This window comes from Lepisosteus platostomus, chromosome 6 (genome assembly GCF_059453375.1).
Source record: "Lepisosteus platostomus isolate fLepPlt1 chromosome 6, fLepPlt1.hap1, whole genome shotgun sequence".
NCBI lineage: Eukaryota > Metazoa > Chordata > Actinopteri > Semionotiformes > Lepisosteidae > Lepisosteus > Lepisosteus platostomus.
The window spans coordinates 14,349,215-14,361,023 of NC_142616.1; the positions used below are offsets into that span (position 1 = coordinate 14,349,215).

Below are 11,809 nucleotides of genomic sequence, written 5' to 3' on the forward strand. Positions count from 1 at the left end.
ACGACTGTGTCGCCAGGCATAACTCAAACTCCATCATCAAGTTTGTGGATGATACAACATTCATTGGCCTGATCACAGACGGTGAGGAGTCTGCATACAGGGAGGAGGTTGAAACCCTGGCAGCATCGTGCCAGGAGAACAACCCCTCTCTTAACATCAGTAAGACAAAGGAGATGATTGTGGACTATAGGAAACATCAGGGAGGAGATCACACACCTATTTACATCAATGGGACTGCAGTGGAGAGGGTCAGCAGTTTTAAGTTCCTGGGAGTTAACATCTCAGAGGACTTAACCTGGACCAACCAACCAACACCGTGGTCAAAATAGCACGGCAGTGCCTGTTCTTTCTCCGCAGGCTAAAGAAGTTCAGCATGCCGTCACATATCCAGGCCAGCTTCTACAGGTGCACTATTGAGAGCATCCTGACTGGTTGCATCACTGCCTGGTCTGGGAGCTGCTCCGCCTGGGGTCGCAGAGTACTGCAGAAGTCAGCGCAGCTCATCACCGGCTGTGAGCTACATCCAGGATCTCCACTCACCTAGATGTCTTAAGAAGTCCAGGTCCATTCTCAAGGACCCCAGTCATCCCAGTCACAAACTGTTTTCTCTCCTACCGTCTGGTAAACGGTACCGAAGCATTCGGTCAAAGTCCAACAGATCAGGAACAGCTTCTACCTCCAGACAATAAGACTGCTAAACAGCCAAGTTAACCTTGTTAATTATCAATCCCAGCTCAGGTGAAACTGAAAGCACCCACAACAGCAATCACAGCAACACACAGCAGCAGAGAGAGAGGAGAATTTGATTGAAATTACACCTGAAATACCATTTCTTTCATATTTGTAAGCTTGAGACTGGCTGCTCTTTGATTCCATCTTTTGTTGATGGACATGAATGGTGTAGGAAACATAAACAAGTAGATATCTCACTGTGCAAGATGGGAAAAACCATCAAGGATCACATCCTGGACAGCTTGGAAGACCTGGAAGAAAAGCGCCTCAAGAGATTTAAGGACAAGCTCATTGACAAGGGACGAGGAGGAAAGTTCCCCAGGTCAGAAATTACCCTGTGTGATCCGATAGATCTGGCAACACGCTTGGTTGCCGTCTGTGGAGAGCGTGGCGCGGTGGAATTGGCCATTCAAATTTTACGTGAAATTCATGAAAATTACTAGGCCTTAAATTTGGAAAAGCTGGCACAATGTGGTGAGTTAACTTTATCTTCATCAGATTTATTTTCACTTTTTACTTCAGATGTGATAATAATAATAATAATAATAATAATAATAATAATAATAATAATAAATTAATAATTTATAAAGGATCAAGAAAAGGTTTATTGCAGGCTGAAAAGAGATGAAAGAAAACACAACGTTTCGGCTGAGGAGCTTCTTCGGGTGTGTGCCCACCTGAACTATAATACTTTCTATGCAATATAAAGCTATTTTGTAATGGTTTTAGCTGACAATTGCTCTTTGTACCCTTTGGTTTCTGTTTTAGGGTGTACCTAATAGATTTGCACAGACAGTTTGGGAATTGTCTTGTCTAGGAGATCAGAAAGTAAAAACAGGGGCAGATTAAGCAGGGACCCCCTGTACAAAAAAAAGCAGGATCGCTTTCACAGAGAAAAAGACACATAAATCTGCTTTACTGTAGCAAAGGTGGAAGTACAATACAACCATAAACACATAAAAAGTGGTTAGGAAACTGATACTTTGCCCTCTAAATGTTGCTTAATTAGTGTGTACTAGACTAGTGTGTTTTAGAGGTAAGGGTTATGCTAAATGCATACTACACAATTTTCCAAAGTACCTCCAGCCCCTCTGACAGCAGCCTCCCACCAGCCGACTCTGGAAGCTTCCTCGTCCTTTTTTTTGAAGCAGTCACCTGACCAATCGTCTTCCTCCAACGGGTCAGGTGACAGAGCAGCAAGGAATCGGGGGCATGGGGTCCCTACCGGGGCTTTCACAGTACGAACACAAAGGGCTAAGAGCCCATCAATGAGAAAATCATTCAAAATATGTGACATCTGGTAAAATTTCATACGGCACAAAATTCCAGATGCTGGAGCTCTGATGGAGTCCATGAGGGAACCCCAAGTGGGGACCCCCTGGGGCTCAGTGACCTCTCTCATAGCAAGGCTGAATGTGTGGTCAATGACTGCTCAGATGCCCAGAGGTGATATCAGCCTTATATTCCTGCCTGAATGGGCAAGGAGCAGGAAGTTTGCATGCAAACGGAAACAGCAGCACACCCTGCTTTGCTGATGTCTCCAATATACAGTATATTATCTTGTAATGAAGAAAAAATCCAGTCTGATTTTTTTTTCTCTTTCTCTTTCAGAACCACGCAGACCTGAAGGTGAGGAGAAACAGTTATCCGGGGCACAGTAAGACTGTGATGGTTTTTGAGCTTCAGTTTTATGTGGTTTATGTCTGCCTTCCCATAACCAGTACAGTGCTACTCCTCTAATAGACTTCACCCATCTGTACGGATCTGGAATCTCACAGATTCCTGAAGCGCTTCACTTCCAACTCATATTTAAGTAGTAGTAACCTAGCTAGATGAATGACATGCTCTTTCAGCCCCATTAATGTATACATCCATCCATTTTTGAACCTCTTTATCCAGTATAGCCAGTGGTGGACCAGAGCCTATCCTGAAACCCACGCACCTGGAGGAAAGCCACATGAACACTGAGAGAGCATACAAACTCCACTCAGACAGCACCCCCTGGAATTGAACCCAGACCCCCAGCGCTAATGCAATGCTAACCACAGTGCCACTGTACCATCCTCCCCATCCACTTTGGAATTATGTTTTGTATAGACTTAATAATGTAACACTTATTAGTAATTAATGTAACAAATTAATGGTTCAGTGTCATCCAAGTCGTCTCTGTAAAACTTGATTACACTCTCAGATTTAAACCATTCAAGTCAATTAACTTGTTTCCCTCCAAGTCTAAGATAACCACTAGGAGCATATTTCATGCAGCGAGGTTTGCTAAGCATTGATGTGAAAGGTGCTCAAATGCTCTACTGGACATGATGCAAGGACACCATGGACACCGTGATGCAAGGGCGGAGCAGTGGCTCTGTGGCTCAGGATCTGGGTCTGTGGCTGGGAGGTTGCTGGTTCATATCCCGTGGCCAACAGAGGAATCCTACTCCATTGGGAATAGGCTCTTGAGCAAGGCCCTTAACCCCAACTGTTCCGGGGGTGCTGTATAAATGGCTGACCCTGTGCTCTGACCCCCAGCTTCCCTCCCTGTCTGTGTGTCTCATGGAGAGCAAGCTGGGGTATTCAAAAAGATCATTCCTAAAGCAAGAGATTGTATATGGCCATTAAAGTGATCTCATCTTTATCAGGACAGGAGTCTGCACACCCCCCCTTTCCTGAATAACAGAACAGCTCATTATTTCACAGAATCAGATCACCTTTAACAAATCCATGCACACGCTGTAACACCCGATCACTAAACAAAGGACAATCAGAAAAAGTATTTTACTCCCAGTGTCAAACAATGAAGTACTGGACACAGTCAATGGAGGTGGACACTGCTTCTCTGCAGTTCCGAGGTCCATGCTAATATTCCATAAGAAACAGAAAGGAAGCTTAACATGACGTGCCCTCCTTGCACCGGAACTGGGAGTGGCCAGCAAGGGGACCTGTCTTCCTTCTGTCCCCTTCTGCAGGCCAGCAATGCACAAGTTTCATCACTGCATCTGTCCTCCTGTTTGGGCAGACAGGATGGAAGGTGAGTCAGTTCTTGCGGACTCTCCGGTGCTGTCCTGGTTCTGGTGGCCCAGTGTTGCCCAGCCTGTGTACGCTGGGCGTCGCATAGTGGTGCTGTAAGGGACCTGGACTGCTGGACGGTCATTACGATGAGGGAGCTGGGGACTTTTTAAATGGCAGAACTGGGGTTCGACGCTTTGAGACCCAAGCGTCCATGCTTTTCTAATATACAGTATTTTCTCTTGTTATGATTTGTCTGATTTTTTTTCTCTTTTTCTTTCAGAAAAATGCAGACCTGAAGGTGAGGAGAAAGAGGTTTTAACAGCTATCTGTGGCACAGTAAGACTGTGATGGATTTTGAGCTTCAGGTTTATGTGCATGTCTGCCCTCCCATAACCAGTACAGTGCTCCTCCTCTAACAGAGCTTACCCATCTGTACGGATCTGGAATCTCACAGATCCCTGAAGCACTTCACTTCCAATTCATATTTAAGTAGTAATAACCTAGCTAGATGAATGACATGCTCTTTCAACCCCATTAATGTCTGTCACGATTGTAGTCCCTCCTCCTTAAGGGCGCTCCGGCTCTTTCACTTCGGACCTGATTTTGTGCACTTGCCCCTTGTTCCAGCCTCCTTCCCGTCCCCCTTAAAAGCCAGACACCCACTCAGTTCGGGGCTCTGCATCTGATTCCCATATCGTGCAAGCCTATAATCGCCTGGCTCCGTCATGTTTTTAAGTTTCCGTTCCCTCCTCCGGTTCCGACCTGGTTCCTGTTTTTAACCCGTCTGTCTCGTATGGATCGCCTGGCTTTTGGACTTTTGCCCTGTCTTTTGGATTTTCCGTTCGTCTCATCCTTGGGTTGTTTGCCCCGGACTCACACCCCTGGACACCTGCGCACTTTGGACACACCCCCCCCCCCATATACATTCCCGAATCCTGCATGACTTTTTCCTAGTGTTTCCTCACTCCACCCCGGATTGTGCCGTCTGCATAGGGTCTGGAAAGAACTGTTCCGTAACAATGTATACATCCATCAATTTATGAACCTCTTTATCCAGTATAGGGTTAGCCAGTGGCGGACCAGAGCCTATCCTGGCAAGCAATGGGTGCAAGGCAGGGTACACCCTGGACTCTCTGGGTATTTTCTGGCTTGAGCCCTGGGCTTGGCTTGCTCAGCCCCGTTAGTGAATCCGTCTGTGGATGGACGCGAGGCAGGGTTCACCCTGGACGAAACACCAGATCTTCACTGGGGTTCTCTCACACTCGCATCAGGGCCAATTAGCTTACTAGCGTGTCTGTGGCCTGTGGCCTGTGGGAGCGAACCCATGCGAGCGCGGGGAAAGATGAAACCAGGGTCCTGCCGCTGTGAGGTATCAATGCGGTAGGGTGGCTAGTGGGGTGGTGTGGTGGCTCTGTGGCTCAGGATCTGTGCCTGTGGCTGGAAGGTTGCTGGTTCATATCCCGCGGCCAGCAGAGGAATCCTACGCCACTGGGCCCCTGAGCGAGGCCCTTAACCCCAGCTGCTCCAGGGGCGCTGTATAAATGACTGACCAGCAAAGGGTTTGATACTTTGAGACCCAAGTGTCCATGCTTTTCTAATATACAGTATTTTCTCTTTTAATGATTTGTCTGATTTGTCTGATTTTGTGTTCTCTTTTTCTTTCAGAAAAATGCAGACCTGAAGGTGAGGAGAAAGGCCACTGCACCACTTTGGCTGCACCCACACAAAAACCCATCGTTCTGGCAACCTCAAATAACACTGCATGTAGTTGCCAGCGATATTACACTACCACAGTTTGTGCACGGTTTGTATAGAGAGAGTTTCAAGTCAGAAGATCTTGTTCCAGTTTATATGGTGAATATATTGGTAGATAATCAGCTGCTAATTCTTTGGCAAGCCATTCAAATTAGCTACTAATTAATTGTATTTGAAGACTGAAGGCTATCACGGCAAAGTTATAAAAAAGTTATATTAATGCTACCAATTAAAGAAGGCAAACCCATAGGATTCCAGTACTGAGTTGGTATATTGCAACTAGACACTTGGAACCCATCATATTGGTATGGCATTCTTGTTCCAGCTGTTGCAGCTGCTGTCTGAAGGTGATCACGGAGATTTGAGGTCCCGCTCCTTACTGGTGGATGTCTTGAGCTTGCACTTTCATTGATATTATGACATTATGATTGGCATCATCATGGTGGCACAGTGGCGAGCACTGGGGCCTTGAGTTCAATTCCTGGAGTGCTGTCTGTGTGGAGTTTGCATGTTCTCCCTGTGTTCATGTGATTTTCCTCCAGGTGCTCTGATTTCCTCCCACATTTCAAAGACATGCTGTTATGTGGATTGACTACTAGGAAAAATTGGCCATGGCATCCAGTCCAGGGTGTGCCTCACTGTGTGCCCGTTGCTTGCTGGGATAGCTTCTAGCCTCCCCGTGACCCTGGATCGGATAAAACAGAAAACGGTGGGATGGATTGGCATGTCAGAAGTGCATTCTGTTGCAATCAAATGTTGATTGTGGTTTTCATTTATACAAGCAGAGTAGAGATTTTCACACAGTCTGAAAGTCAAACAAGACACTCCCTGTTCTTACGCCAAAAGGCAAACAAAGCAGAAGACCTTAAAGGGACTGCAGATGCCTCAGCAGCTCAAGTACCAAAGCCGAGCTCAGGAGGTCGCAGTGCAACAGCTTCCTTGTGAACATTTGGAAGAGGCCTGGCACACATACAGTATTTTCCACTAACTGTATAACAATCTACAGGATGTAAAAGTGAAATGGGTGTCCAGTTCAGTGCTAAATGTGCTTCTTTCCCTGAACTGCTTCAGTGTCCTACAGTTAGCCAGCTCAATAGAGGGTAATGAGGAACATGTTAATTTAATCACTACCAGTAGTTTTGCACTGAAGGCACATACTGTACGGCCCTCCTGTTTCTTTTCCTTTTTCATTCTTCTCTTTTCAGCATGGATAAAACCTATTACTTGTTCCTTTACTGGACTGACGTCTGTCTGATGTGTGACGTCAATATCTATTTTCATTACAGCCCCCATATTTAGAACCCCACAATAATGGGAGGTAGGCAGAAGAACAAGGAGAATTTTACTCTTAATTCTCTATTTTTTTTCCCCCAGAATTCAAGAGGATGCGAAAGCATGCGGGTGAGGCTATTTTATTTTCAGATATGTAGTACTTAAGAAAGAATCAAACAGTGTCGCAGTGTCATCTCACTGCCTCACAGCTCTGGCGTTTGATTACAGCAGTTTTAATACATCACTGTTCAATTCTCAGTTTCTGAAGATTTGGAAACATTTCATGAAAGTTAATGAAGCAGGTGCTTAGATAAGTTATGAAAATATGATTTCCAACAAGAACTCTGATTGGGAACACGTTAGTTGAACTGTTACACTTTATTCACGTGGAAAAACACAATCTGAAGTTGGAATAAATTGGAATTCATGGCTACTGGCCCCAAAACACTTGTTACTTTTTTAACATTTTTTTATGTTTTATTCTTGACCACGGCATTGGTTTTCATTCTTGATCGGCCTTTATTTGATTCCAGCACACTTTGAATAATTAGACGGGAAAAGAAATCCCACTCCTTTCAAGAAGAAATCCTCAAAGAAATGAAGGCAAGCAGGTGTGATGGGAGGCTTACATCTGCTCAAAGAGAAATTAACGGTCATGTAAACAGAGCATGGCGTACATGTGTCTTTAACAATGTTGTGAACACTTCTTACTCTGGGATCAGCCCTGCCGCCATCACTATAGGCATTTTATTCATGTTGGGGTGGAGAATCTGTTCACTGTGGAAATAAATGCAAAGAGTATTTAGCACATGGTGAATTGGTCATTAGCGGCCAGTTCAAGGTGCACAACATGCACGATTATTCATTCCTGCAGTTACATCCCTTTCTTAGTAAAAGGTGAGATCATTTTGTGCTCCATTTCTCGATGATATTCATCACTCCCCAATTATAAAAATCTGTTTAATCTCCTCACTCACTTTACACAGTTCAATTTAAGTTAAAAAAATGAAAGATTTCATGTGCTCATATGCTGAATGAGATCAATATTTTTCTTTGCCACTTTCTTTGCCAGTTGATGTGACTCTGGACGCCGAAACAGCCCATCCCCACCTCGTCCTGTACAACGGTGGCAAAAAAGTCAGACATGGTGACAAACGACAGGATCTCCCTGACAATCCAGAGAGATTTTATTGTTGTGTCAATGTCCTGGGCGCCGAGGGCTTCACCTCAGGGAGACACTACTGGGAGGTGGAGGTGGGGCAGAAGACCAGCTGGACTTTAGGAGTCGCCAGAGAGTCCAGCGATAGGAAGGGGCAGATCACACTGTGCCCTGAGGCTGGCCTCTGGACTGTGTGGCTGAGGGGTGGGACGTACACAGCAAATTCCACTGTCCCTGTTGTCCTCCAGCTGGCCCAGAAGCCCCGCAAGGTGGGGGTGTACGTGGATTACGAGGAGGGGCAGGTCTCCTTCTACAATGTGGAGGCCAGGTCCCATATGTTCACCTTTTACGACACCTTCAGGGAGAAGCTCTACCCGTTCTTCAGCCCCTGTACCAACGAGGGGGGCAGGAACTCAGCCCCTCTGACCATCTCTGCTATCTCTTCCTCCCGCCCACTCCTCCATTGGTGCTGTTCATGCTGGAGCCGTTCCAGTTGCTGATGATCCACTTGCTCCACAGGTGCACAGCGTCGATCTGTACCTGTACCTCAACAAGGATGAATCAAGAAGAGATGAATAATATCAGGACTATGAAACAAATTATTGCAGCAGGTTTTAGTTTCATTATGACTGAACACATTAGAACACGTAATCAAAGATAATGTGAAATGACAATTTCCCTATCTATCCGGTAACTGTTTATATTTAGCAAAATAAAACTTTTGAACTGCTTTAAAATGTGATCTCAGACTGTTCTGTTACATTTTTTTCTTCCTGTGCAATATACTCAGTTTCTTAGTTGTTTAAATTATAGAATTTTCTGAGGGGCAACAGAACTATCAAATGTACGTGTGCCAGGGTGATTTACTTTAGTTAATAAAAGCAAAACTAAAAATAAATAAAGCTCATTTTTCTCCATCCATCCATTTTCTAACTGCTTTATCCAAATTAGGGCATCAGGGGAGCCAGAACGTTTTCTGTGGGGTGCAGAAAGCCAGACTATCACAGGGCAAACGAATACATGCACACACTCACACTAGAACCAATTTTCAATCTGTCCATTTTCTAAACCACATCTTCTAGTTCAGGATCACGAGTGAGCCGGAGCTTATCCCAGTAAGCAATGGGAGCAAGGCAGGATACACTCTGGAAGGGACACCAGTCCATGGCAGGGTGCACACACACAAACACAGACTCACATCAGGGCCAATTTCCCAAGAAGCCAGTCATGTCTTTGGACTGTGGGAGGAAACAGGATCACAATTGTGTCTGATGGATGCAAATTAAAGGATTGTTTTCACATTTAAAGATGTAGAATTGAAGAGGATGCGAAGGTTTGCCATTACCATCATGCCATTACTAGACAACTGTTCTCTCTAGTTCAATGTGTACTATTTATAAGTAGTTGTGTGAGGTAGCTGGGACCAGAATAATAGACACAACACATCAGGGAACTGTAGGAGAGCCACAGTTTGAGTGACAGAGAGAGACCTGACAAAGAGACACAAAATTGCCATTATCCAAGCAGCCAGGGAGATGACAGTGTCTTGTTTTGAGAACAATTGTACAAAGAGGCACAGTAGCACTGCTGTACGATGTCTTTAGTCTCTCTCGTTTTCTCACTGGGGCTACTTCCCCCGCCACTTCCCCTTTGGTTGGTGTCCAACTGGTGCGGCATTGGCCCTCGATTTTTCCCCTTCCCAAAGCTTCCAATCCGCATACGTATGTCACACACTTTCTTTTGAGAGTTCTGATTTACCTGGCTACCACATAGTAGTAATTGACCTGTGTGTTTGTGTATTTATTGCTCTGAACTACCTGTTAAATGTTGTGTTTTACCGTCATTGTTTATTATTTACTGTTTAGTAATGTACTGTGCACAGTCTGAGAAAGTGTTGTCTATTGCACTGTGTCCCAAAGGAGAATGCATTAGAATAACAATTGCAAGTAAGTGGTGCGAATGAAAAATCCCAAAGTACATGTGCACATGGCACATAAATTCCTCTCTCTCTCTTTTCTTCTCAGAATCCATCCTCATCCTTTCCATCTAGTAAACGTCAGCAAATAAAAATGCTCTTCTTACTGCCAAGCTACTCTTCTGGGAAGCCACAGTGTTGTCCATGGAGTTGAAGCCTCTGGCAGGTCCTGCATTGTACACGTTTCTCATTCAGGGCATATCAGAGTCTTCTCATTCAATCAAGCTCAACCCTGCATCATGCACTCTATGAAACTGCTATTAGCTTAGCTCTTAGCTGCAGCTTGCTCTTGGTTTTGTTTTCCAAATCTGTCTCAGTGCCTCGGGGGGGTGCACCAACAATGATCTTCGACCAGTGAAGTCGATTCCTCAATCAGGCAAGTTAACGTTAAAGTATTAAGCACGCTTTCCCTTTATATTTGACACTGTGTTTTGCCATTATTAGAATTTGCTGAGGTACTGAAATAATATCTAATATTTCACATTACTTCTGGAGGAGTCAGATTCTAATGCTCCCCTACTTACAACTTTGAACTAATTTTTTCTAACCCTCCCCCATCCGAACTTCATTCTCACAGCTGTTTCCCTGGCTCATTGTTGGTGAGTGAGGGGGGTTGTGACTGTGCCACGAAAGTCTTCTTCTTTCTCATCTTCTTCTTATTTGATCTGCAGTCAGCCCTGTCAATACATGCCAAGGTATTAATTGTCCTATGCCTACATCTCCATGTTGTTAGCTCGTTTTGCTATAATTAGAATTTGACAAACTACTAAATACCTATTAAGAAAAGAAAATGAAAGTTAAAAACTCACAATTGCTACTGAATCTTGGCACCCCTGTTCCTTTACCATTGATTATGAATGTCTATCAGTCTCTCGTCTCATAGGGTTTGAATTGAGTGGTGATTGAGTTACAAAATGTGTCAGTATTTTTCTCTTCTTTCTGCCGGTGTTAATGTAACACTGCACCCCAAAACCGCAAACCCATACCTCATCCTGTCTGAAGACAGGAAATAAGTGCCCAGAGAGATTTGCTTTCTGGGTCAATGTCCTGGAAAAGGAGGGCTTCAGCTCATTGAGACATGACTGGGAGGTTTATTGACTCTACATCCTGTCACTATTCTTTACTGTTTCGGAAAGTACCATCTACATTGTGTGGTGTTATCTGTTATACTGGGCATGTCCTGATAGAACAGTTAGTATGTCCTGATAGAACATATCAAGCATCCCATTGGACACGAACTTGGTAAATTAACTCCTCTATCTACAGTATACTGTATGTCCAAGTCTAAATGTGACAGCTAGATGCTGCCCTCTACTGGACACATATATGTAGTGTACAGGATGTACACTTGCCTGTGAGCTCACAAATTCCCCGTACAGCTGCTGCTTTTCTGTAAAAATCTGGGTTCTGTCTTATTACAGACAGGGATGTGCAGGGTCACTAAGAGGCAAGGCACAAGCAAAGGGTCAGGAAACATTAAAGCCATTTGAAAATATTGCTCCTCCTAAAACAAGTTTTACACCAGCAGATATTGCCGACAGACCACGACGAACCTGTTCCAGAATGGCAAGGCCAGATTCCTTGCAGGCGAATTCCCTCGTTTTCAGGTCATGCCCTGCTGTGTGTGCCAGTAACTGATCTAGTGGAACCAGCCTGTCCAATATTCGGAGTGTATTTTATAAACTACTGTTTATATTTACTGACTAAGGGTTTTAAATCAGCATCTGCAGTCATTGATTGTGGTCATGTTTCTGTGCATCCAATTTGTTAAAGGACAATCAGATCATATACTGTAGCTCCAGCTCACTGGGGCATTCAGCACTAAATCTACCTCATGAAAATAAATCATATTTAGACATCTGAATTTCCCTCATTGTCAGAATGAATCTGCAATTATGGTGATTAAA

At 44.4% G+C, this 11,809-nt stretch overlaps 1 protein-coding gene across 2 annotated transcripts; it reads left to right on the forward strand.

The window, feature by feature from the left end:
* The first annotated feature begins 154 nt into the window (after positions 1 to 154).
* On the forward strand, positions 155 to 8,664 carry LOC148660499 (zinc-binding protein A33-like). Of its 2 annotated transcripts, XM_088637997.1 has the most exons (6): positions 155 to 1,206; positions 2,344 to 2,361; positions 4,022 to 4,039; positions 5,407 to 5,424; positions 6,871 to 6,897; positions 7,841 to 8,664. In XM_088637997.1, the coding sequence occupies exons 5-6, from the start codon at positions 6,882 to 6,884 to the stop codon at positions 8,425 to 8,427; spliced, it is 603 nt and encodes a 200-aa protein (XP_088494123.1). In that variant the 5' UTR covers positions 155 to 1,206; positions 2,344 to 2,361; positions 4,022 to 4,039; positions 5,407 to 5,424; positions 6,871 to 6,881; the 3' UTR covers positions 8,428 to 8,664. The 2 variants fall into 2 exon arrangements, with proteins under 2 accessions (XP_088494123.1, XP_088494124.1); XM_088637998.1 differs by lacking the exons at positions 155 to 1,206; positions 2,344 to 2,361; positions 4,022 to 4,039; positions 5,407 to 5,424 and having other exon boundaries at positions 5,438 to 6,897.
* The last annotated feature ends 3,145 nt before the right edge of the window (positions 8,665 to 11,809 follow it).